Consider the following 24,738-nt stretch of genomic DNA (forward strand, 5'->3'; position numbering starts at 1 on the left):
GCTTTGGTTGGTTCTTCCCTGGACTCACTAGAGGGCACCCTCTCCCGGGTTACTCTGCATTTTTCAAACAGACAGAACCCAGCGTGAGTGGCAATGCTGAGAAAGAGTGTACTAGACTACCTCCAACCTAGGGAAGTCTGGTATGCCCGGAAAGCCTTGAAAAGCCGGGTAAGGTAATGAAGGAAAGTTTCTAGAAAACAAAAACAGAAAGAATTTATTTCCAGCTCACCCTGGGAGACTCTCCCCGAAGCGGGGGGTCACATCTGAGGCCACCGGCCTCTCCCACGGCGCTCCTGGAGCTCCTCCGCTCGGCGGGCACCGCACCCCGGCCTGCGCGGACCGAGGCAGAGTAGGAGTCCGACGTTGAGTCCTTTCACAGGTTAGTGCTGATGGTCAAGTCCGAGGCCCTGAACTGCTTGTGCAGTGGGTTGCTGAGGATGAGAGGCGAGCTCTCCTTCGTCGGACTTTCGAGGTCCTTGACGCTTCCTTCCAAGAAGAGGCGAAGAGCGCTGGGCCGAGCGTAGTGCAGACTCAACACCGCGGCTCCGAGGAGGAGGCATAGGACGCCTGCGACAGCACAGTCAGGGCGGGGTTGGGGGTGGGTAAAGGGGGCTGTCAGGGCTTCAGAGCCCGGCCTCCCCATCTCCATCTATGAGAGGTATCTGCACTTCCTCCTCAGACACACACACACACACACACACACAAGCGCGCGCGCAGAAAGATCTCTAGTATGGAATACATGATACGCGGATTCTCATGCTCAGTGGGGTAAGATACTGAAGGAACCCTTCCGAACTCGGTCCCCCTCTTCTGCAAAATAGGTGTAACAGTGCCAGCGTCTACGAACTATTGAGCGGGACAGATCAGATAATTTATGTGAACTCACTATGCAAACTGGAAAGCGCACACTGGTATAAATCCCGTCCCCGCTCCCAGCCACCGGGGGCGTGTTCCCTCGGTCCTCACCAGTGGCCAGCGTGATCCAAAAGGCTGCGCCATAGTGAGTGGTGAGCTCGGAGGAGCCGAGGCGGAGCTGGCAGAGAGGCACGCTGGAGATAGAGGCGAAGGCGAACACCGAGAAGAGCGCGAAGGCGCCGGTGATGAGGAGAGCCAGGCCTCCGTAGTGTGGAACCGGCATAGAGAGCAGCATGTTGGAGAGGAGCCAGAAGCAGAAGGCCACCCTGCGAGGAGGGGGCGGCGGCGCTGTGAGCCGGGTCCCCCAGCACGCCCGGCTTCCCGCGGGCTCGCTGGCTCTGCATCCCAACCAAGAACCGAAGTCTGGGGCTGGGATGGCAGAGGCGCAGAGAGATACGGGAGGAGGGAAGCCGACGCCCAGCCGTTTCTGGTTCTCTTCGGATTCCCGCGGCCGGTACCGACCTCGTCACCATCTGCCCCGAGGCTGCGATTCTCACCCCAAGCGCGTCGGGCTGCAGCGGGAACACACATCCTCCGGCTCACGAGCCCCCACCCCATCCCCACCCCCGCCCCTGCCACATACACACACACAAACGCGCGCGAGAGAGATCGAGCGCGCGCAAGTACGCAGAGTGTCCTCTCACCATAGAGTGGCCGAGGCGTAGTGTCCCGCCAGGCGGTATTGGCGGTAAACGCCGCAGGGGCTGCTCGGAGTGAACTTCTCCGCCAGATAGAGAACCGGGTACGGCAGCCCCTTCTCCAGGGCCTCCGCGTACGCCCCGGCGTAGTTTTGGCCCACCCGCCAGATGAACTGCTCGTTGTAGTCGATGGTCTCGTTCAGCTGCTGCACTGGGGTCCCTGCGGATGGCGGCGAGGTCACCGGGCTGCGTACAGCTAGGACCCGGAGACTAAGCGGGTTCAGTTGGGAAAGTGAGACTCCGAGAGAGAGAAGTGGGTTTGGCAGCGGTTGACGAAAACACAAATCAGTGAGAGCCAGAAGCTATTTAAACTTGTGGGATCTGTCCTCACAGGTCCCCCAGCGGCACCTGCTACCCTCCCCCACCCATGGTGTCCGTCTGCCAACCCCAGGAGCTCACGTAGCCGCAGCCTCCTCACCTGTGAGTGTGATATTAACGCCCTCCAGGCCCACATGCAGACCGACGTGGGCTCGGACGAGTTCCACACTGAAGGCCTTGTAGGATGTTTTGGTGCTAACGCTGCCGACTGACCATTCTGCGCTGAAGTGCGCCGCTGTGGGGAGACGCACACGGTAGGGGCAGGGAAAGGTCAGGGAGAAGATTGAGGACGTGCAATTGGGAGAGTGGTGATGGGAGGTGGGAAATGGTGCACAGAGTTGGGGGGGGGGCGTCTAGAGCCCAATCCATATACGCGGTAAGAGTGTAAGCGTGGGCACTAGAAAGAGAATAGGAAGGAGTGGGAACCCAACCGAAGTTCTCCACTTGCCCAAGGGTCCTCTGGCCACCCTCTTCCTCACCCCAGGTCCTCTCCCCATCCACTGCATGACACACTCACCCACAATTTCTGCTCCTATGAACAGGCTGAGAAGAACTCTCACCAACCAGAACCATCGCTGCAGGAACACACACTGGGTCAGGTCTGGATAGTGCCTAACCAGATTGCTGCAGACCTCCCTTGACCCCACGCTGCCCTGGCCGTTAGTGCCTCTGCAACTTCCCTCTCTTTCCCAGTTACATTCTTAACCTTTAAAGGCTGAAGTCAAGTCATGCAAGTCCCTCTGAACCACTAGCATGTCTGATGCTTTCTGGCTGTGTGTTTCTACCTCCCTAGCCCCATTTCCCAGTCCACCCTGCCGCTGGGCTGTCTCTACCTTATGCTCTCCCACCACCCCCACAAACTTTCTTCTCTGGCTATCCGGTTCCTACTCTTGGTGCTGCCTCCGGCTGGGCTCACTGCCATGGTGAGGCTCAGTGAGTCCAGAAGTGCTAGGCAGGCAGGGGTCACCTCCCTCAGGAGAGGGAGGCCTCAGGGTCTGGTCACCAGGTGGAGAAGGTGGGACACTACATCTCAGATATTACTAGGCATGCCAGTTTCCCAGAAAACAAACACAAGACCTGGGGAGCCTTGAGAAACAGACAACCAAGGTTCTGGGAGGGGGGGAATCTAAGAAAAAGTGCCCAGTTTACCACAACTTTGAAGAAATTGCTGTGCAGAAGTCTTTAGGATGGGGGCACATGACAACCAAGAGCAGAGGTGAAACACAGCAGTCTGAGATGCTGTTTTCTGTCCTCTTAGCCAGACGGTCATCACCCGGAGGTCAGGATGGGGGTGGAAAGGGAGTGGAGGTGCAGCCTGGGGACAGGAGGAGGTCCCTGCAGCAGGTGAAGTCTTGAACTGACCCCAGGATTACCAGACTGGACGCCCACTCTCTGCAGCAGTTTCCTGAACATTCCACCTGGGGGTCCTCTCTGAATGTCCAGCGGAGGCTCTCTCCCTATTCTTGTGAAGGGGTGCGTGCTGGACCAGACTACTGGTGTGCTCCCCCTGGTGTTTTGGTTCAGTGAACAGTTAGTTCAGATGAACTACTGGTGTTCCTCTGGTTCAGTGTGCTTCAGTCTGACTTTTCATGAAAGACCCTGCCACCCTCCTACCTGTCCTGGGTTCTCCAGAGACAAGCTGTCCATGACGCCCTCCATCGCCCCCCAGACCAGAGCTTCTACTACCCCCTTACCGAGTGGCCACGAATCCCGGGTAAGATGAGCAGGAAGCTGGCGGCCAAGACCAAGAAAACGAGAATGACGATGAGTAGTGGGACACTCAGGCCGGCCGCATGCCGGGGCTGAGGGTAGAAGGGCAGCACACCATCCCACAGAGTCATGCTGCAGCCCGGCTGAGCTGGGTGTGTTCCAGCGGGCAGAGGGATCACTGGCCTCCGAGTCCAGGTCCCACTTCCCTTTACTCTGTTCCCTGGTGCCAGCACTGGACCCAATGGACAAGTCAAGTCTGAGCGTCTCGGCTCACCTTTAAGGAAGCCAGCAGCTAACTGCCCTCAGGCGCTCTGGATTGGCCGAGACCGAGTTAGGTAAGTGGGAGAGCGGGCTCTGAGGGTTCACTCTGCGTTTGGAAGTCGCATTGGACCCGAAACCCCTTTTATAGCAGCGTGGGCCGAGCGCAGAGAGCGGTCGGGACTTTGCAGCTGGGTCCAGGAGGGAAAAGATCATGCAAATAAGAAGTTGAGGTCATTATGCAAATGAGACGAGCCCCACCCGCCTAGCAAGAGGGAGCGGCCAGGTCCAGATGCTCACATCTGGCGCTGGTCTAGCCTAAGTGGAACGTCTGCACAGCCGGCCTCAGAGGATGCAGAGAGGAGGGTGAGAGTGAAGCCGGCGGAGGCTGAGGATCTGCGGAGCTGAGGAGGGAGGGAGGCAGTGGGTAGAGGCAGGGAGCAGAGCAGAGAGGCAAAGATTCCAAGAAAAAGACTTCTGACCCGGACGGTGTCCCTAAGCCAGAGGTTGGACTGGTACATGGGACTTGATCTTCCCATCCCTCAGTGTCCATGGACAGGTATTCACTGAGGGATATGAGAGGCTTGTGCCCTTTAAAAAGTGCCCTGTGGGTGTGGGTCCTTGGCGAGACATCTAAAAGCTTCGCTCCAGAAATGGGGGTGGACACAGCTCGCGCCAACTGCCGGCGGTGGGGGAGGCTGGCTCTGTATTCCTCATGTACCACCTCCCACCCCGCTGGTCGCAGGGTCAATATGCTCCGCGCAAGGCCAGAGGTACTGGAGCTCCTGGGAGTTCTGCTGACTCTACTCCTGGATCCAACGGGTAAGTACCAAGCACTAGTTCCCTTAGAAGTTGGGGAAGGGATTGGTGCAGGCAAGAGGCTTCCTGGGGCTGGAAGATGTGGTGAGATCGCTGCGCGGCTCAGCGAGATGGGAAACTTCCCCGCGCGAGCATCACCACTTGGGTCGGGTTGGGGGCCCTCGGCTGGTTGGAGACGCAGACCGAGGCCATCGGGTCCCCCAGGGGTCGCAAGGAAGCTACCAGTGAGCGGACCACTCTCTGACCCACAGGTGGCCAAGACTCACTCTCACTGACCTGGGAAGTGCAGCGCTATGACGGCTGGTTCAACAATCTGAGGCACCACGAGCGTGGCGCTGCGGGTGCGTCCTGCGGCCTGGGGTGGAGAATGGCTAGTGGAAGGCAGGGGTGAGGGAGACCCGGCGCGGAGAAGCTGGCGGGCAGGGAGCGCGCCAGACAGCCGCCCCGCTGCCTGAGCGGCCAGCTCCTATACACACCTGAAGACTGAAGAAGGGGTCTCGTCGGTGGGAGTGGGGGTTGGAGGGAGGTGTAAGGCGAGGTTCAAGGGCTTGTTGGGAACTGCGTGCTCTGACGGAGCCCGGCTCCCTGCTTCGCACAGGCTCCCGACTGCAGCGCCTCGTACCGGCCAACTACGCGGATGGCGTGTATCAGGCTCTCGGGGAGCCGCTGCTGCCCAACCCGCGCCGACTCAGCAACGCCACCACGCAGGGAAGCGCCGGGAGGCCGTCCGGCCGCAATCGCACGGTCCTGGGGCTCTTCTTCGGTGAGGGCAAATGGAAGAACAGTTCTGGTGAGGGTTGACCAGGCGCTTAGCTCAGCGCCTAGGGAGAGGGGCCCTGAGGCCGCTTTGCAAGTCCACAGGACACCGATCCACGTCCTTCGAACCACGTCCTCACCGCCCCCCAACCCATCCCCTCAGGCTACACTTGGAGCCTTTGTTCGTCTTGGACGGATTTGAGGGTGTTAACCAGCGGGTATTTTGCTCTCCTAATCTTTCTCTTACCCTTACTCCAAACCCAGGAGTGCCACTAGCCTTCCCTGTAGCTCCTTGGAGGTAGCTCCCCTGCCGCCCCTCTCCTCCCATTGTGAGGATTAACTTCTTTACCTCCGGAGAGGGAGGGGGAGGCACGATCTGTTAGGAGATGGGGACTGGCTCCAGGGAGCCCTTACATTTATTGTATTATTTTGATTCTCACCACGACGTGATGGGGGTGGGCGAGGAGGGTACTATAACCCCACTTTACAGTTTAGAAGAAAGTTTTAGAGCTGGTGGCGCGGCGCTTGAATTGGAACATCTGTCTTTAGGCTCCCGGGCGGTGGGGAATAGCAATTCTTACCAGATTGAACACCACGCCGGCAGGCTACCACGTGCTGTCGGACCTGGTGAGCGTGGAAAAGTCTGGCTGCCCAGCCGAGTTCCTCAACATCCACATCCCGCCCGGAGACCCGGTGTTCGACCGCGACCGGAGCGGGGACGTGGTCCTGCCCTTCCAGAGGAGTCGCTGGGACCCCGAGACCGGACAGAGCCCCAGCAACCCCCGGGACCTGGTGAGCGCGGCAGGCGGGGATGGGGGGCTGACGATCCCATCCCGCCGCCCCCACGACACCCGCGGGCCCTCAGCCCTCCCGGACCCTCCTGGCCGCCCGACACCCGGCTCAGCCTCCCGCCGTCCCCGCAGACCAACGAGGCGACCGGCTGGCTGGACGGCAGCGCCATCTACGGCTCCTCGCACTCCTGGAGCGACGAGCTGCGGAGCTTCTCCGGGGGGCAGCTGGCGTCGGGGCCCGACCCCGCCTTCCCGCGGGCCGCGCAGGCCCCGCTGCTCATGTGGACACCGCCGGATCCCACCACGGGCCGCCGCGGGCCGCGGGGGCTGTACGGTGAGGCGGCGGGGGCCGGGCGAGGTGCGGGCGGGGGACGGCGAGGGGCGCCCGGCGGTCCAGCCCGCGCTCATCTCCTCCCTGCGTCCCCGCGGTGCGTGCAGCCTTCGGGGCCGAGCGAGGGAACCGCGAGCCCTTCCTGCAGGCGCTGGGTCTGCTCTGGTTCCGCTATCACAACCTGTGGGCGCAGAGGCTGGCCCGCCGGCATCCGCTCTGGGGGGACGAGGAGCTGTTTCAGCACGCGCGCAAGAGGGTCATCGCCACCTACCAGGTGGGTCCCCCACGGCCTGGTCCCCAGGAGACTCCAGAGCCCTTGGTCCTGGACGACCCCGCCAGGAACCACCACTCCCCTCCCCAGAGAGCTGCCGTCTAGGAAAAGCCCCTGAGGGTGATAGGCAAAGCGCTGCTCCTGCAGGAGGTTTTCTAGTGATTATTATTTCGCAACCCGCTCCCCACCCGCTTGCCCTGGTTGCTTGTGGGGAACAGGAACCTCCACACCTCTTCTGTCTGAGAGTCTCTCCCATGACTGCCCCTGCCTGGTCCTTAACTCCCACTTAAACCTTCCTTGAGCTCAAGTCCCTCTTGGCCTGGCTGTTCCAGCGCTGGCCTCCCCTTTCCCCTCTCTTGACCCTCAGAACATCGCCATGTATGAGTGGCTGCCCAGCTTCCTGCATCAAACACCTCCAAATTACACAGGTGAGGAACACTTGGGTTGAGGGGGCTTGGGAAGGGGGGTGATTAAGATCCATAGGACAAAGAAGACTGATAGCGTCGTGTGATGATAGTATGTGAGAGTAAGGAGCCTGTTTTTCTCATTACCCTTGTGGACAGAGTATCGCCCTTTCCTGGACCCCAGCATCTCCCCGGAGTTCCTGGCTGCTTCTGAGCAGTTCTTCTCCACCATGGTGCCCCCTGGCGTCTATATGAGGTGAGGGAGGGTCTGGCTGAGCAGCACACTGGCAGAGGTGAAGATTCAGTGGCCTTGGGGCCCGGGACCTTTCATACACCCCACCCCCACAGTTTCATGGGGAAAGAGAAGCAGAATTTGGTACCCTGAAACAGAACCCTGGGGTAGGAGTCCAGTCTTAACAGGGAGGTTTCCTCATTTCCTCCTAACAGCTGAACTTTTGTTGCTGAGAGCAGGATTTGTCCAGCAGGTGTGTCACTCTCTTCCCTCCTTCCCTTCCTACCCTGTGTGGACAAAGAGCAACCTCTACCTTCAGTCCATGCTGATTGCCAAATCCCTGCCGCAGTCAAGGAAGTTCAGAGGACACCCCTTAGTACTCACCAAATGTCCTCTGAATGCCTCACCCCACATCAGCCCCACCCCAGCCTCCCTGAATTCTTTTACTGCATCCTTGATTCCCCATTTCAGAAATGCCAGCTGTCATTTCCAGATGGTCCTGAACGAGAGTTTTGGCAGCTCCCCAGCTCTCAGAGTCTGCAACAGCTACTGGATTCGGGAGGTCAGCCTGGGGTCAGGGACAAGGGAAGGTGGGTCAAGGTCAGTCTTGTCACACAGGCTGGGAAAAGCAACAATTCCAGTTCACAGGTGTTGCTGCCTCAGGGTGGTGGGAGATGAAGGTAGAGTGATCAGAAAATTATCTGGGGACAGCAGCTCAACAGGGTCTAGGACTGGCCCAGGGCCCTTTGTCCTGGGATGCTGCAGTGGTCTGGGTGAGAGGGACTCCGCTCTAGGGAGGAGCCTGAGGACAGACCTTGAGTGTGCTGTTTCTTTCTAGAATCCCAATCTGAACAGCGCTCAGGCAGTGAATCAGCTGCTGCTGGGAATGGCCTCCCAGATCTCAGAGCTGGAAGACAGTACTGTGGTGGAAGATCTGAGGGGTAAGCCCTGGAAGAAGAGGGGATGAGGGCACAGCGGTCTGTGAGCCTGGGGACCCTTCTGGATAGTCAGCAGGTAGGCCTAGGATGCCTATAGTGTAGGAACACACACAGAGCAAACAGCCATTAGAAAAAATTAGAGGAAAATAACTATTCTAAACTACCTACATCTGAGTATGTGGGGGGTACCACAATCTCTGGCACTTAGGCCTCTTCAAGTTTTTGTCCAGCTCCATCTTGAAGTTAAGGAGGCGGGACAGGGAATTTGGTGACTAGAACCATCCTGAGTCTTAGGGGAAGAGTTTTGCCAGAAAAATTGCCCCTGGTCACACATGGTGACATTGACATGTGCTGGATATGGGTGATGCCAACAACCCAATTCAAGGCTGCTGGGTAAAGAAGGGTTAGGTGGACTGAGCCTAGAGCGGGGTCCTCTCTCCTCCTTAGATTACTGGCCTGGCCCTGGCAAGTTCTCTCGCACTGACTACGTGGCCAGCAGCATCCAACGTGGCCGAGATATGGGGCTGCCCAGCTATACCCAAGCTCTGCAGGCCTTGGGGCTGAAGACCCCGAGGAACTGGAGTGATCTCAACCCCAAGGTGGACCCTCAGGTCAGAAATAGTGATGATAATAATGGCAACTAAAGCTTTCTTGAGGTGATACTAAGTCCTTTACATGTGTAACACATTTAATCTGTGTGAAGAACATTATAGAGTAGACACTGTCATTGTCCCCGTTTTACTGATGACATAATTGTTAAGTCCATCTCAGAGGCAGGACTCAAATTCAGGCATCTGATTCCAGAGTATCCTCACCGCTACTCTGTACCATTTCTGCAGAGTGAGCCCTGGGTGGGGAGCCATTGTCCTATTCCTGCAGGGTCTCTCCCCATGAGATGGGTGGCCCTGAAGCCGCTGGTCACTGGAGACAGGCAGTCTGGGTGGTGATACACTGGTCCTCCCACCAGACTTGTCACCACCTGAGGGGGCTGCCTAGAAAGAGGAGACTCCCTCAGGGCTGAGCTGCAAGCCAGGCTGCGGATGGGGTCCCATGTTTGAGGGATGGGGCAGTAGTGGCCGCCCTCCCAACACAAAACCACACACGTATACTCACACACCCCTTACCTCCTGTGGTGCCCCAGGTGCTGGAGGCCACGGCAGCCCTGTACAACCAGGATCTGTCCCGGCTGGAGTTACTCCCAGGGGGGCTCCTGGAGAGCCACGGGGACCCTGGACCCCTCTTCAGCACCATCGTCCTTGATCAGTTTGTGCGACTGCGGGATGGCGACCGCTACTGGTTTGAGAACAGCAGGAATGGGTAAGGCCTGTCTGACTCCCGCCTCAGACTCTGTCTTGGCCTGGACCCCAGACTCTCTGCCTGTGAATGGCCCCCATGGGCCCTTGACTCCCAGCTGGCCCACAACTCCCACTCCAACACCTCTGGGTCTATTTTTCTCATCTGGGTCCCCAGGCCCGAGTTTGCTGGAGACCTGTGACCCCTTCTCATCCCAAACAATTTCTGGCTTTCCCCAACTTAGGCTCTTCTCTCCAGAGGAAATTGCAGAAATTAGAAGCACCACTCTTCGGGACGTGCTGGTGGCTGTCACCACTGTGGACCCTGACACCCTGCAGCCCAATGTCTTTATCTGGCAGAACGGTGGGTGGCCTGGGAGAGAACAAGCAATGGTGGCAGAAGAGGGGCAGAGGTTGTGTGTGGGGGGGGTCCCTTGGTGCTGTCTCAGGGGCTAGGCACCAGGCAGTTCCCTCTGTGTTGGTCTGGGAGGCCTGCATTAGGTACCTCCCCCAGTAGAGACTAGACTGGTTTGCAGGCGGCACCCTGTGGTCAGGTTGGGGTGGATGCTGAGAGGTGGGATGTGGAAGAGGAACTTTTGAGGGGAACAAGTCCCAGGGAGGTGGGTCTGGGAGGGAGCGGTACCTGGCCCTTTGCAGGAGAAGAGGGGAAGGGTGCCTGGCTAAGGAGTGGGATGCTCAGGCCTTGAGACCTTTTGTGCCTTTCCCGCAGGTGCACCCTGCCCTCAGCCCCAACAGCTCACAATCAAAGACCTGCCCCCCTGTGTGCCCCTGACCGAGATTCATTACTTCGAGGGCAGTGGCCCTGGTTTTGGCATCACCATCGTGGCTTTGTGCTGTCTTCCACTAGGTAAGCCCTTCAGCCCTCTCGCCCATGTCTCTTCTCTCAGTTCCCCTCCTCTCCACGGACTGTCCCCACCCCTTGTTACTGACTGACCTGTAGGGTTCAGTCCTGAGTTCATTTGAAGCCAGCCTCAGGGGGCCTTAGGAAGGGAGGGGCAGCAGCCAGGGCCTTGGTGAACCCACAGGTGAGGGGCTCCTCTCCCCACTGGCTCCTTCTGACCCCCTTCAGTGAGCCTGCTTATCTCCGGGGTGGTGGCCTATTTCCGGGGCCGAGAGCGCAAGAAGCTCCAAAGGAAACGCAAAGAGAGTGTGAAGAAGGAACCAGCCAGTGATGGAGTGTCAGGTGAGATGGGGCCAAGGGGAGGGAAGGGGGAAGAGAACCAAAGGTGTGGGGTGCTGTGAAAGAACCAGCTTACAGATGTGGGGACAAAGCCAGGCTTCGGGGTGCCGGCTCAGACTGGAACTGGCCTGAGGGCCGGGGCCTGGGGAGCTCTGCTGAAATGCTCTGCCCTGCCTGTCGTCCCTTCCCTAGCGATGGAGTGGCCGGGCCCCCGGGAGAGGGGCTATCCAGTCACCATCCAGCTGCTCCCAGACCGGCGGCTGCAGGTTGTGGACCGGCGGCTCTCTGTGCTCCGCACCATCCAGCTGCAGCCCCCACAACAGGTCAACCTCATCCTGTCCAGCAACCGTGGATGCCGCGCCCTGCTGCTCAAGATCCCCAAGGAGTATGATCTGGTATGGCCCAGCCAGCCTCCCCAGCCTGGGCTGCCCTCGCCCATTTCCCTTCTCATGGCGAGTCCTCTCATGTCACCCCGTCCTCAGCTGCAGGGCTTGTCTGTGAGGGCTGACACTGGGAGGAGGCACTTCTTTCCGAGGTCCCCACCCAACTCTCCCTCTGACCCCCTTGGGCCACTCACCTGGCGCTAGCCGGGTTGGAATGGGGGCCTTTTAGTTTCCTTCCCCCAATCCAAGGACCTCTGAGGGGAGGCTGAGCCAGAAGCTTGAGCACTGGCATGGCCTTCCTTCTTCCAGGTGCTGCTGTTTAACTCCCAGGAGGAGCGGGGTGCCTTCGTGCAGCATCTGCGGGGCTTCTGTGAGAACTGGGCTCTGGGCCTAGACGTGGCTGAGATGAGCGAGTATGAGCTGTTCAGGAAAGCTGTGACCAAAGAGCAGCGGGAACGCATCCTGGAGGTTTTCTTCAGACACCTTTTTGCCCAGGTGCTATGACCAGGCCTTTTGGAGGCAGAAGGGGCCCAGGGGTAGGAGGGATCCTGGGCTGGACAGTACCCTATTTAGGGTGAACTGAGCTTCTGTCCTGCGGGCTGGAAACAGACAGCCCCGGTGGAACTCAGGTTTTGCTACTCACTAGGGCATCACCTTGGAGAAGGCAATGGCAACCCACTCCAGTACTCTTGCCTGGAGAATCCCATGGATGGAGGAGCCTGGTAGGCTGCAATCCATGGGGTCGCTAAAAGTCGGACATGACTGAGCGAATTCACTTTCACTTTTCACTTTCATGCATTGGAGAAGGAAATGGCAACCCACTCCAGTAATTTTGCCTGGTGAATCCCAGGGACAGAGGAGCCTGTTGGGCTGCCATCTATGGGGTCGCACAGAGTCGGACATGACTGACATGACTTAGCAGGGCATCACCTTAGGCAAATTACATCACCTCTGCTCTGTTTTCAGTTTCCTCATCTATAAAAGAGTGATTAAAATACGATCCATCCCCTTGGGTTATGAGGATTCAGGGAGATAGTCGACGTTTGTGGTCTTCGAAGTGTGCTCCCTGGACCAACAGTAACAGCCTCATCTGGGAATTTGTTAGAAACTCAAGTCCTCAGGCCCTTCTCCCAGATCTAGAAAATCAGGAACTCTGAAGCTAGGACCCACAAGCCCTCCAGAGGATTCTGATTCACTCTAAAGTTTGATAAACACTGTTCTATGTACAATGTATTGAGCCCAAGTGCTTGGTACATGATTGCATTTAATGCATGGAAGTTACATATATGGGCTTCCTTGGTGGCTAAACGGTAAAGAATCTACCTGCCAATGCAGGAGATGCAGGTTCAATCCCTGGGTCAGGAAAATCCCCTGGAGAAGGAAATGACAACCCACTCCAGTATTCTTGCCTGGAAAATCCCGTGGACAGAGGAGCCTGGTGGGCTACAGTCCATGGGGTCGCAAAAGTGTTAGACATGACTTAGCCACTAAACAACAATAATAAGTTACATGTATGTGACTTTTAAAATCAGGCACGTGGCATCCCTGTCTGAACTGACAAAAGAGCATATCTTTAGCCCCTTCCTGCCTATCCATTCATGTCTGCTGCAGTTTCTGTCACCGGTGCAGGCTCTTTCACTTTGCATTCCCAAACACTGTCCCTCCTTGCTCCCACCCCATCCCCTGCTATAGTCTCCCTTCTGCAGGAGAGCAGAAGCCCAAGGCAGAAGTTTGTCTAATGACCATGAACAACCAGCAGGGTTCACCTTTCTGACCCAGACTTCGAGAGGTGAGAAGGGTCACTGTACTGCTTCCAGCCCAGGCCTCAACTCTTCCTCTCCCTCGCTCTGCTGCTGTCCAAGTACAGGTGCTAGACATCAACCAGGTGGATGCAGGGACCCTGCTCCTGGACTCATCACAAAAGGTGCGGGAGGCCCTGACGTGTGAGCTGAGCCGGGCTGAGTTTGCCGAGTCCCTGGGCCTCAAGCCCCAGGACATGTTTGTGGAGTCCATGTTTTCTCTGGCTGACAAGGATGGCAATGGGTACCTGTCCTTCCGGGAGTTCCTGGATGTCCTGGTGGTCTTCATGAAAGGTGAGGGGTTGGTGGATTATCCCAGGCGCCAGGTGTCTTTGAGCAGAGAGGTAACTGGGGTCCCCCTGTCTCTTCCCAGGCTCCCCGGAGGACAAGTCCCGCCTGATGTTCACCATGTATGACCTTGATGGCAATGGCTTCCTCTCCAAGGACGAGTTCTTCACCATGATGCGGTATGGGGTGGGCCCCTCCAGTCCTGAGACGTCCTGCTATTTTAAACAGGAAAACAGGTCAGGTCAGAGGAGGGTAGGTGAGGAGGTTATGTGGCCATCTGCATTGAGAGGTGGCCTAGATACTGCATCCTAGACACCCAGAGCATCCAGCTTCAAAGTTTATCTGGTCAGGCCCCTGCCCCCAAAAGGGTCTGTTTCTTCAGCCAACACCAGCCAGAAAATTTTCCCAAGTGAAAAAACACAAGCAACATCAAGATGACCAGTAACAAGGCCAACCAACCTTTTTTGGATGCTGTCAGTTCTTTGCTAACTCTTCTTCTTTTTAAAAAATTTTTTCTTATTTTGGTTGCACTGGGTTTCATTGCTATTTGTGGGCTTTCTCTAGTTGTAGCGAGCAGGGGCTACACTCTTGTTGTGAGTGCAGGCTCTAGACAAGTGGGCTCGGTACCTGTGGCTCACCAGCTTTAGTTGCCCCAAGTCATGTGGGGCATTCCTGGACCAGGATTGAACCCATGTCCCCTGCACTGGCAGGCGGATTCTTATCCACTGGACCACCAGGGAAGTCAGGTCTTGGCTGACTCTTCTAAGGCTGTGCTTTACACAGTGAGATCATGAATCCTGGAGGACAGATGCCCTTGATCACTGCCGATGTTAATCACCAGGACAGGCAGGAGGAGAAAAACGGAATGTTGTTCTATATTTCAACCCTTCTCTCTTCCTGCTTCTTAAGCGATTTCTGGTTGTGGTGTGCCAATAAAGACCAATTTTGGGCTCACAGTCATCTTATTCTTGAAAGACAGTGCTCCAGTAACACAGCTTCCTGCAGCTCTACAAGGACATTATTCATATCTCATCCACCTCCTCCGCACTGTGATAGGCACATAGCAGCCATTTGATGCATAGGCAACTGAATCAGATGAGACAAATGAGCAAATGAATAAACAGAATGCACAAAACAGCTCAGATCCTTTTAACTTTTATATCCCTGAAAACCTTACTCATTGCTTTCAGTGATCCCCTTCACTGCCACCTCTTTTGCTGGCCAGATACAACAACTGGATGTGGGCTTCTGAAAGGGCTAGGGCGAAGTGGATTGCAGTTGTCCCTCGCTGGGTGTGCTGCTGCAGGACCTCTGGGAGAGGGTTTCTGCCCCTGGGGGCTAAGCTCCCACCTCCTCATCCTATACTCAGCGTGGCTCTGGCTCAGTCTCACCCTGAGCAAGTGGGATGATGTATTTTTAAAAAATGTGATGGCAGTTGTTTGCCGTGCCATGCAGGCAAAGCTCTTTTTCTGTTGGACTCAACACAAATGTGCGTGTGTTGCTTTTGTCCCAAAACGCACCTAAGATAAAAGTATGGCCACTGTAGGTGCTGTCTCATTGGGTGTAGAGACACTTCTGCCTGCGCCCCGGGGTGTTGGCACAAGGAAGCAGAAGCCACTGCGGCTACATCTCCTCCCCCAACTCCCGACTGTCTGTGCCCCCACTCGACCATGAATGGGGTGCCCGGCGGAGGTGTGGGAGGTATCAACACGAGAGAGGCTGCCACTCGAGTGGGCCATGGCCCACCTGGACACATCCCTACACTCAGTGGACATTTATCCCAGCTGTAGATGCCCCCCGTTTGAGGGCTACTTTCTCTAACTGGTCAAGGTCACTTTCAATTTTGTTCTGCCTTTTGGGCTGTGGCCACCCCACCCAGCTTAGCGTCAGCAGCAGGCTGGATGAACACCTTCTTGGTGCCACTTCCTGGGTCACTGGTAACCACACTAGATAGTCTGGGGCCTGCCCCACCCAGCACCTGCCTGAACCTGACCTGGCCAGGTGACAGGCTGCTTTCTTCTCGGGTTCCCCCCACCCCCAACCCAGGTCCTTCATCGAGATCTCCAACAACTGCCTGACCAAGGCCCAGCTGGCTGAGGTGGTGGAGTCCATGTTCCAGGAGTCAGGCTTCCAGGACAAGCAGGAGCTGACGTGGGAGGACTTCCACTTCATGCTGCGGGACCACGACAGCGAGCTCCGCCGAACACAGCTCTGTGTCAGAGGTGGAGGAGGAGGTGTGTGAGTCTGGAAGGTGTCAGGGATGGGCGCATCTTCAAAATGCAAGTTCCTGGTGCATAGCACTCAGGTCTTACTTCTCTCTTAGTCCTTGGTGCTAGTACAGTCAGTCATGTGTAATCAAGGGTGTAGCCTACAGTTGTGCAATTTGTACACAAAGATGCCCACAGAGGGGGTCAGGGCAGGCAGAAATCTAGCCTATATGCTGCACATCAACCATGTACATTGATCTGGGGTGAGCCTGGCCAGAGGGCGAACCCCCGTTTTCTCTATACAGAGAATCTGCAAGGCTGCATCCAACTGGAGGGGGGACCCTTTTCCTAATTGCATGAAGTTGCCACATTGTCTAGCAGCGGCCACCCTGTGTGTGTGCTCGGTGTGGGCAATGTGGGGAGCAAGGCTGGAGAGGATGTGGGGATGTGACCAAGTCACTGCCCGGCAGCCATCCTAGGACAGTCACCTCCCCACACTCTTGGGGAAGCCTGTCCAGCTTCTTGTTCTCCTCTCCAGGTGTTGGAGACATTTTTAAACCAAACATCAGCTCTCGAGTGTCATTCATCACTCGGACTTCTGGGGAACGGTGAGTAGGAATGGGGCATGGGGAGGTGTCCTGACTGGATCCCCTGCAGAGAAACAAAGCAAGTAGGGCTGGGGAGATGAGCCCCTGGACCAGACATTTGCCCTCTGAAAGTAGCTCTTAATGCACGGTTGTTCTGAGTCTGTATTCCGGCTGCCTCACACACATACCCACGTACCCACTACTGTTCAGGAACCTGGCTCTCTCTCTGCCCCTCCAGGGCACAGTCATTACACAGAACAGATGAGCTGACCATATCCATTCCTTTGGTCCTGCCTTCTGCTAGACTCCTCTCTGATCAGTTTTATGGGCAGGTTCTGTGAACAGAAATGAATCCCAGGATCTACCCCCTCCCAGCCCACCCCAACCCTGGCCTAGCAGTTCTTCTGCCTGCAAAGACAAGGGCAGCATGAGCCCCATTTTTCTTTCCTCAGTTCTTGCCCTCAGGGAGTGGGGTTCCCTGCCTCGAAAGCTCCAGAGTTGGGAGGCCCTGAGCTGAAGAAGAGGTTTGGCAAAAAGTGAGTGTTTTCCAGACCCTTGATCCATGGAGACACAGGGAGAAGTCTTAGAGTCTCGGTCTGCCCACCTCCACCCACAAGAGACTGTCCTGAGACTCATTCCACATGTCCCTGACCTGGCTGGCAGGCTGTTGAGTCTAATGACTCTTCAACCTCTTCCAACTTCTGCACCTTACTCTTCAGGTCAGGGGCCTGGCACTCCATGCAACATCAAGATGGCAGGGAGGGGTCCCCTGGCTCCTGCCTGCTTTGGGCACAGCAGTGAGGCCTGGGAAGGGAGCAGGAAGAGGGATGGACAGGGCAGAGAGGAGGAAGTGGAGATGGAGTAGTGGGGAGATGGAAGAGTGGGTGGACAGGGCAAGTCATGATGAGTGGTAACGGCTTGGGAGAGTGGGAGTCACCCCTCAAAAGCTTTTTCTTCTATCTATTGCGGCCCATCCTGACCGCTGCCAGAGCACCAGGTCTCCTTCATAGGGTGGCACTTAGGGGAGGCCAGGGTGCCCTGACCTCAGGCCACCTGCCTCCCATTGCTGCAGGGTAGGGGTGGCCCCTCCCCGGCTGTACACGGAGGCGCTGCAGGAGAAGATGCAGCGGGGCTTCCTGGCTCAGAAGCTGCAGCAGTACAAGCGCTTCGTGGAGAACTACCGGCGGCACATCGTGTGCGTGGCTGTCTTCTCGGCCATCTGTGCCGGACTGTTTGTGGAGCGTGCTTACTGTAAGTTTCAAGTTGCAGGAGGGGAGGTGTGAGCGCCTTCTGGTTGTTTTTCCCGAACCTCAGCATCTGGCCTGGGGGGCCTAGGTGTTCTGACTCAGGCCTCGGTGATGTGCTGACCCACCCCAACTCTACCCCCAGACTACGCCTTTGCCTCGCCACCCTCGGGCATTGCACAGACCACCTTTGTGGGCATCATCCTGTCGCGGGGCACAGCGGCCAGTGTCTCCTTCATGTTCTCCTACATCCTGCTCACCATGTGCCGCAACCTCATCACCTTCCTGAGAGAGACCTTCCTCAACCGCTACGTGCCCTTCGACGCCGCCGTGGACTTCCATCGCTGGATTGCCATGGCCGCTGTGGTCCTGGCCAGTATGTGGCACCTGGGCATGCTTGCTGTGGCTGCAGGCCCCTGGCTCTAGCTGTGGGGGAGACTGGAGCTACTGTACTCCCTTCTCTCCTGCCCGTGCCTCCTGTCTCCTCAGGGCTGGAGTTAGGGTTGGCCCTGGGAGGCATCTCTAACGGGATCTGTCTCTTTCAGTTTTGCACAGCGCTGGCCACGTGGTGAATGTCTACATCTTCTCAGTCAGCCCCCTCAGTCTGCTGGCCTGCATCTTTCCCAGCGTCTTTGTGAATGATGGGTCAGTTCTGGGAAGGGCCCCCCTTGGGAATTCTGGGGCAAGCCTAAGAGTACAACAGAAAAGAGGTAGTTGGCCCTAGACTCTCCACTCTCTCACTGAGTGAGGGTGAGAAGTTAGCATCCCGAGGAAGCTGAGAGGTGAATTTCTTGGCCTCAGGAAGAAAGCTGGCCATGACTGGCCAGGAAAGGACTTTGGGAGATGAAGTTGGATATTCTTTCCCATGTGTACTTGACATACAGCTTGCTTTCTCAGCCTGCCATCCGTTCACTGGGCAAACATTTATGGAACATGTCTATGTGTCCATCCCAGAGCTAGACAGTAAGAATGCCAAGATACATGCAGTCGTTCAACAAGTATTTCTTGAGCACTGACTCTGTGCCTGGCATTGTTTGAGCACAGTGATAGAGCATAGAAGTAAGCTCCTTGCCCTCACGGAGCTTACAGAATATGAACCAGGCACTCAAGAAAGCAAAGGTTAGCTGCAGTAGGGGAATTCAAGATTACACAGGAAGAAGAACTGCTTTGAGATCAGAGAGTAGAACACAGGAGGCTGGGGCCCATGTTCTTTGGAAGGATCCCTGGTCGTCTGGGTAGAAGCCCAGGAACCTCTGTATTCAAGGCCATCAGGAGCAGAGTCACATTGCCACAGTGGTGGGGCTCTTCCTGCCCCAGCCTGAGGTTCTGGATATCTTTGTCCTACAGGTCCAAGCTTCCCCAGAAGTTCTACTGGTGGTTCTTCCAGACAGTCCCAGGTAAAGATTAGATGGTATGTGGAGTCTGGGGGCTCTGTCTGAGGACTTCTGATTTTGTCCTCATCTTCCCATGAATATGCATTTGTCTATAGTGTTGACAGTTTCCATTTGCAGGCTCCAGGACAAGCCTTAGTTCCAGCTTCTTTGGTTAAGCTGTTTTGGGAGCCAGGGAGGAATGAAGGAGGCCAAGGAAGGAGGGCAGAATGGGGACATGCTCTCTGTTACTCTCAGCCCAGGCTGAGGCCCTGAGACCAGGACTGTCTGACCCTGTCCCCGCTGCCCCCAGGTATGACAGGGGTGCTCCTGCTCCTGGTTCTTGCCATCATGTACGTCTTTGCTTCCCACCACTTCCGACGCCGCAGCTTCCGGGGCTTCTGGTTGACCCACCACCTCTACATCCTGCTCTACGTGCTGGTGAGGGACTTCTCTGGCAGGGCCAGGCCACAGGGCAGAGATGAGCATCATGATGTGGGGAGGGAGCAGGCTGAATTGGACTCAAGGGCTTAGACTGAGGCCCTGAGATCTGAGACCACAGTCTGTGGAGCTGTGCCAGCCTCACACACTCAGCCCAGGCCCAGGGCCTGGGCAGGAAGCATCTGGGTAAAGTGGGTGCAGAAAGGGGGCTGGCCTGCTGGGTCTGAGCTGTACTAACTGGCCATGTCTCCAGCTCATCATCCACGGCAGCTTTGCCCTGATCCAGCTGCCCCGTTTCCACATCTACTTCCTGGTCCCAGCACTTATCTACATGGGGGACAAGCTGGTGAGCCTGAGCCGGAAGAAGGTGGAGATCGGCGTGGTGAAGGCACAGCTGCTGCCTTCAGGTACCAAGCTGGCCTGACCTCGGGTTGGGAGCATGGGAGGTCAACTCATGGGATGTAGGGAGAGAGCTCCCCAGGCTTCCTCACTCCATTGTTGTTTCTGAGACCCTCTGGGGAACCCTACGGCTTTCCTGATGGAACTGCAGCCCCCAGAAGGTGTGGACTGTTTCCAAGGCTTGCACAAAATGGGAGGTGACTATGAGAAGAGCCAGCTGAAAGGCATTCAGAGGGGTTTAAGGACGAGAAAGACCAGTACATGTGTGGCCTCAGAACAGGGCAGGGAACCGAATATCCTTCTCCCATTTCTTCACTCGGAAAAACCCCTCTTCAGAGACAGACAAATGGCCCAGACCACAGGAGTCTGTTGAGAGTCAGTGCTGGCCAGAGTGGGGATTCACATCACCGTAGAGGATGGTTGAGGATATTTAAGGGTTGTGGGGCTGGCTGACCCTCGGAACTCACATTGTAAGAAAGTTAACCTCATTCGACTTTATATCAATCAAGATTACTTAAGAGCAAAGTCTCAGCATAGTCTTCGCATGCCTTTTGCACCCTCCAGTACTTGCAAATCTCCTTTTTCCACAAAGAAAGAACAAGCCTGAGGCTCAGCTGTGGTCAGGCAACAAACAGGACCCAGCTAAAACATGATAAAATGTGGTACTTTCTATTTAGAGCACACAACACTTAGACATGTAGGGTGGTGGTTAAGAGCTTGGCCTCTAGAGCTAGATAGAGCACATGACACTGGTTTTCCACCTGCCTCAGTGACCTAAATGTTCTTCTCAAGGTAAACTGAGTTGAAAAATAAGTCAATTTAAAGAAAAACATTAGCTAAATGATAATCCGTGAGGATGAGCGCCTAAGTTCCACCACAAAGGTAACATTCACACAGTGGAGATTTGGTAAACACTGAGGTGGTACTTGGGGAGCCCGAGGTCCCCTGACCTAGTACACTGGTACCTAGGACAGTGGTGTCAGCCTGGGCCTTTAGTGGCAGGAAGCAGCAAAGAGGAGGGGAGGGGCTGGAACAGGGGAGCAGAGAAGCCCAGCTCTTGAGTTACCCAAGAAACAGAGAAAAGGGTCCTTCAACCCCCAACCCAGAAGCCCTACTAGCTCAGATCACGTGACTGCTCCCTGTGCCTGAGGTGTGTGGTGAGGACAGGGCACCTGCTGGTTCTCAGGTACCAGGAACAAGCCCTCTGATTCCTGCCTCTCCTTGCCCACGACCTTCAGGAGTGACCCACCTGGAGTTCCAGCGGCCCCAAGGCTTTGAGTACAAGTCAGGACAGTGGGTGCGGATTGCCTGCCTGGCTCTGGGGACCAACGAGTACCACCCTTTCACGCTGACATCAGCGCCCCATGAGGAGACGCTTAGCCTGCACATCCGGGCAGTGGGGCCATGGACCACCCGCCTCAGGGAGATCTACTCACTTCCAATGGTTGACAGCAGTGCCAAATATCCAAAGGTGCCCATCATTGGGACCACTTTTGGGGGCTCTAGCATTGACAAAAGGTCCCCACCCTTCCTGACCCCAGGATAAGATGCTTCAGCTACCCCAAAGCCAGACTGGGAGAGGGCTGGGGTGCATCAAAGAAACTGGTTCTCCCTGTCCCTCTTCCCCCACATATCTAACCTCAGAGCTGGGGAAGGACCAGGCTCGTCTCATCTTCTTTTTCTGTTGGCAGCTGTACCTTGATGGGCCATTTGGAGAGGGCCATCAGGAGTGGCATAAGTTTGAGGTGTCAGTGCTAGTGGGAGGGGGCATTGGGGTCACCCCCTTTGCCTCCATCCTCAAAGACCTGGTCTTCAAGTCATCCTTGGGGAGCCAAATGCTCTGTAAAAAGGTGAGTGTTTACTTTCTTCCATTCTTCAAAGAAATAGGGGCAGACAGCCTGATTGTGTCCCCACATCATAGCAAAGCAGCTTGATAAAAAGCCTGTGGCTCCTTGAGCTGAGCTGAGTCAGAGCCCTAGTCATGTGTCCCCAGATCTACTTCATCTGGGTGACGCGGACCCAGCGGCAGTTTGAATGGCTGGCTGACATTATCCGGGAGGTGGAGGAGAATGACTGCCAGGACCTGGTGTCCGTGCACATCTACATCACCCAGCTGGCTGAGAAGTTCGACCTCAGGACCACCATGCTGGTGCGTCAGGGCCGGCCAGGGGGCGACTGTGGGTGTGTGGGTGGGCAGAGCAAGGCAGGATGGCCAAGGCGCTGGCTGTGACCTTCCTCCTCTGCTCCCTCCCCCAGTACATCTGTGAGCGGCACTTCCAGAAGGTGCTGAACCGGAGTCTGTTCACGGGCTTGCGCTCCATCACCCACTTTGGCCGCCCCCCCTTTGAACGCTTCTTCAATTCTCTGCAGGAGGTCCACCCAAAGGTCAGTCCCACCCCCAACCATCCTTCCCCTGCCAGGACTTTCTGGCCCTTGAAGAGGGTGCAGCTGTGTCCTGAGCAGAGAACCTCAGGATGGGGTCCAGGGTTGGAGGAGGGCTTTAAACCCCACCCCTGCCTCCCCAATTCAAGACTCCTCCTCCTTAGCACCTGGGTCAATGCTCTGGTCACTCCAGTCAGGCTTGGGAAGCAGCTCCTGGGGAGTGAGCAGCTCAAGGCCAGAGGCCTCTCCTCTGCAACCTCTGCCCCCTGCCCCCCAACACTTGATAGGTGCGGAAGATCGGGGTGTTCAGCTGCGGCCCTCCAGGAATGACCAAGAATGTAGAGAAGGCCTGTCAGCTCATCAACCAGCAGGACCAGGCCCACTTCGTGCACCACTATGAGAACTTCTGAGCCCACTTTCCCTGGTTCCCGGTCCCTCCATGGACCAGCCCTGCCAACAGTTTCTGTCAGAATTCACCTCAGGCCTCAGCCAGAGAGCTGGAAGGGCCGCTCCCTCATTGTCCCATCTGTCCCAGGCTCTGAGAAGTTAGCAGAGACACTTGCAGCTCACACCACAGCAGTGGCAGATAAAGTGGGGAGGGGACAGTCTCCGCCTCGTGATAACTGAGGTGAAGAGACGACCGCGTTTTTCTCTGCTAGATCCCCATGTCCTTTTCCCTTCCACAAAATCAGTGTATACTGTTGGTGTTTTCTTGGCCTAGGCAATTGAGGGAGGATGGGGTGGGGGTACCTGGTGTGAAGAGAGGGCTCAAGGGAAAATCTCCTCAGAGCCCAGCTTAGAAGCTGCAGTGTTAAACCTGGCAGCCCAACTATCTCAGTTCAGTCTCTGAGGGCTTTTCCCTCCAGCTCTACCCCAAAGCCCTTCCTGCTCCTAGAGGATCAGGAGCGCTGAGGAACCACCAGTTATGCCTGTTGCCCTCACCTCTTGGCAGGCCCATCTCTTCCTGCTGGAGCAGCCCCTCAGCCCTGGTATCACGGGAGCCCAGCCTCTCTGCCCATCATCCAGAGTCCCCTACTGGCTCCCCACCTTCACAGGAGTTGGATGACCAGCTGTCCCAGTCTGTCCAGGACTCTCCCAGTCTTAGCACTGAAAGTCTCTTGTCCTAGGAAACCCCTCAGTTCCAGGCAAATCAGGACAGTCGGTCACCTCCCACAGGAGCCAACCTGGGACATCCCCTCCATACTCTTTAAGACCCTTCCTTTTCCTTCTTCAAGTGGCTCCTTCCTTAAAAGCTAAGCTTTAATTAAAAAAAAAATTTTTAGTATAATTTACATATAGTAAAGTGCACAAATCTTAAAGCTACCATGTACAACACGTGTTACTACTACTATCAGATGAAGATCTAGGACATTTGCATCACCCCAGAAACTTCCCTTGTACCCGTCAGTCCACCATCCCCAACCCTTAGTAGCAACCACTGATGTGAATTATTTTATCACCCCAGATTCATTTGTTCATGTTGAATGTATTCTTTTGAAACTGGCTTCTTCTCAACACAATGTCTCTGAGATTCACCCATATTATTGTGTATATCAGTAGTTTGTTCTTTTTTCATGCTGTGTCAAGCTCCATTATAGAGATGTACCACAGTTTGTTTATGGATTCTTTTGTCAATAGACATTTAGATTGTTTCTACTTTCTCATAATTATGAATAAAACTACTATGAACTTTCTTACGACTAATTGTTTGGTGTACATAATGCACTCATTCCCAAGAGGATATGTATCTCGGAGTGGAATTGCTGGGTCATAGAGTCCTCCAGCCAGTGGGACCTGTGGCAGGGAGAGTTTCAGGCTGTCTCCACATTCCTGCCCCAGGCTTCTCCCCCTGTTGGTTCTATTCTACCTCTTCTGACAGGTCAAATGCCTTGAGCCCCCTACCCTCTGTACTGAAGGAATCTCTGAGAGAACTGGAAGGGCACCAGATCAGGGGCCAAGAGACCTGGACACTACTGCTGACTCTGCCTATAAGTAGCTACAGAAGAAAATCCCATAACTTCTCTGAGCCTGTTTACTCATGTATTAAAATGTCTGTGTGGAAATTAGGAAGACAGACAGTGATACTGGTCCAGAAAATTAGACAGATGAGGAAATGCATGAGAATATATTGTACAATTGCAGTGGATGATGATTATTAACCTACTTATCTCCTAACAGCATCAGACCTATAGGCCTCCAGCCCTTCTGCCCCTCGCCGGGTAGACAACCAGTCATTAATCCCAAACTCCAGCCCCTTAAGTCTCAGCCTTAGCTGTATTCCCAAATGTGGCCCATTGGTGCCTTCCTTATTCCTTTCTAAAGACCATTCAAAATATCTATCTGTCCCACCCTAACTCACCTATCCTTGTGAGGCTAGCAGATGTTGACATGGCTGTCATGATTGTCCATAAACTCTACTCAGCCTTACCCTCCCTCATGCTTGGGCCTGACTGAAGGTCTCCTGAAGACTCCATGATCACCCTTGCCCAGGATCCAGACAATGGCAACTGCCTGTCCAGCTGGACAGAGGAACATCTGTGCCACCAAGATCTTAAGTAGCCTCAGGTGACACCCAGCCTGCCTGGCATTAGTCCTGACACCACACCCTAGCCAAGTTCCAGATGTCAGACTGAAGCACATATTCATATGATCCGGCCAGTGTCTAACCTTGCCCTGTTTCCAGAAAGCCACGTGTTGTGTGATA

General features: G+C 55.7%; 2 protein-coding genes across 4 annotated transcripts; one reads left to right on the forward strand and one right to left on the reverse strand.

Moving 5' to 3' along the window:
* Positions 1–187: 187 nt before the first annotated feature.
* Positions 188–5,373, reverse strand: DUOXA2 (dual oxidase maturation factor 2). Of its 3 annotated transcripts, none has more exons than XM_020912835.2 (8): positions 5,195–5,373; positions 4,995–5,073; positions 3,626–4,090; positions 2,449–2,506; positions 2,032–2,166; positions 1,560–1,773; positions 967–1,181; positions 188–567 (listed from the first exon to the last, which is right to left on the reverse strand). In XM_020912835.2, the coding sequence occupies exons 3-8, from the start codon at positions 3,770–3,772 to the stop codon at positions 374–376; spliced, it is 963 nt and encodes a 320-aa protein (XP_020768494.1). In that variant the 5' UTR covers positions 3,773–4,090; positions 4,995–5,073; positions 5,195–5,373; the 3' UTR covers positions 188–373. The 3 variants fall into 3 exon arrangements, with proteins under 3 accessions (XP_020768494.1, XP_070325463.1, XP_070325464.1); XM_070469362.1 differs by having other exon boundaries at positions 3,626–4,303; XM_070469363.1 differs by lacking the exons at positions 4,995–5,073; positions 5,195–5,373 and adding an exon at positions 4,200–4,574.
* On the forward strand, positions 4,649–23,731 carry DUOX2 (dual oxidase 2). The gene is made up of 33 exons (XM_070469364.1): positions 4,649–4,721; positions 4,970–5,059; positions 5,317–5,481; positions 6,079–6,266; positions 6,398–6,599; positions 6,704–6,870; positions 7,235–7,295; positions 7,431–7,527; positions 7,975–8,065; positions 8,342–8,444; positions 8,889–9,052; positions 9,583–9,758; positions 9,979–10,097; positions 10,464–10,601; positions 10,824–10,937; positions 11,127–11,329; positions 11,627–11,812; positions 13,185–13,410; positions 13,490–13,583; positions 15,451–15,638; positions 16,150–16,219; positions 16,651–16,734; positions 17,271–17,449; positions 17,588–17,818; positions 17,988–18,087; positions 18,790–18,839; positions 19,126–19,253; positions 19,507–19,660; positions 20,891–21,123; positions 21,344–21,502; positions 21,646–21,801; positions 21,909–22,037; positions 22,322–23,731. Exons 1-33 carry the CDS (start codon positions 4,652–4,654, stop codon positions 22,442–22,444), a joined length of 4,638 nt encoding a protein of 1,545 aa, XP_070325465.1. The 5' UTR covers positions 4,649–4,651; the 3' UTR covers positions 22,445–23,731.
* The last annotated feature ends 1,007 nt before the right edge of the window (positions 23,732–24,738 follow it).

This window comes from Odocoileus virginianus, chromosome 6 (assembly GCF_023699985.2).
Source record: "Odocoileus virginianus isolate 20LAN1187 ecotype Illinois chromosome 6, Ovbor_1.2, whole genome shotgun sequence".
Taxonomy (NCBI): Eukaryota; Metazoa; Chordata; class Mammalia; order Artiodactyla; family Cervidae; genus Odocoileus; species Odocoileus virginianus.

Excerpts from the sequence above, each read along its gene's own strand:
- DUOXA2 (XM_020912835.2), bottom strand. The coding sequence starts at position 3,772 with ATGACTCTGTGGGATGGTGTGCTGCCCTTCTACCCTCAGCCCCGGCAT. Across the intron at positions 2,507-3,625 it reads CCGGGATTCGTGGCCACTCG|CGATGGTTCTGGTTGGTGAG; the intron begins GTAAGGGGGTAG and ends GTGTTCCTGCAG. Across the intron at positions 568-966 it reads TTGGATCACGCTGGCCACTG|GCGTCCTATGCCTCCTCCTC; the intron begins GTGAGGACCGAG and ends GTGCTGTCGCAG.
- DUOX2 (XM_070469364.1), top strand. The coding sequence starts at position 4,652 with ATGCTCCGCGCAAGGCCAGAGGTACTGGAGCTCCTGGGAGTTCTGCTG. Across the intron at positions 13,411-13,489 it reads CCTGGTGGTCTTCATGAAAG|GCTCCCCGGAGGACAAGTCC; the intron begins GTGAGGGGTTGG and ends GTCTCTTCCCAG. Across the intron at positions 18,088-18,789 it reads AGCGTCTTTGTGAATGATGG|GTCCAAGCTTCCCCAGAAGT; the intron begins GTCAGTTCTGGG and ends TTTGTCCTACAG.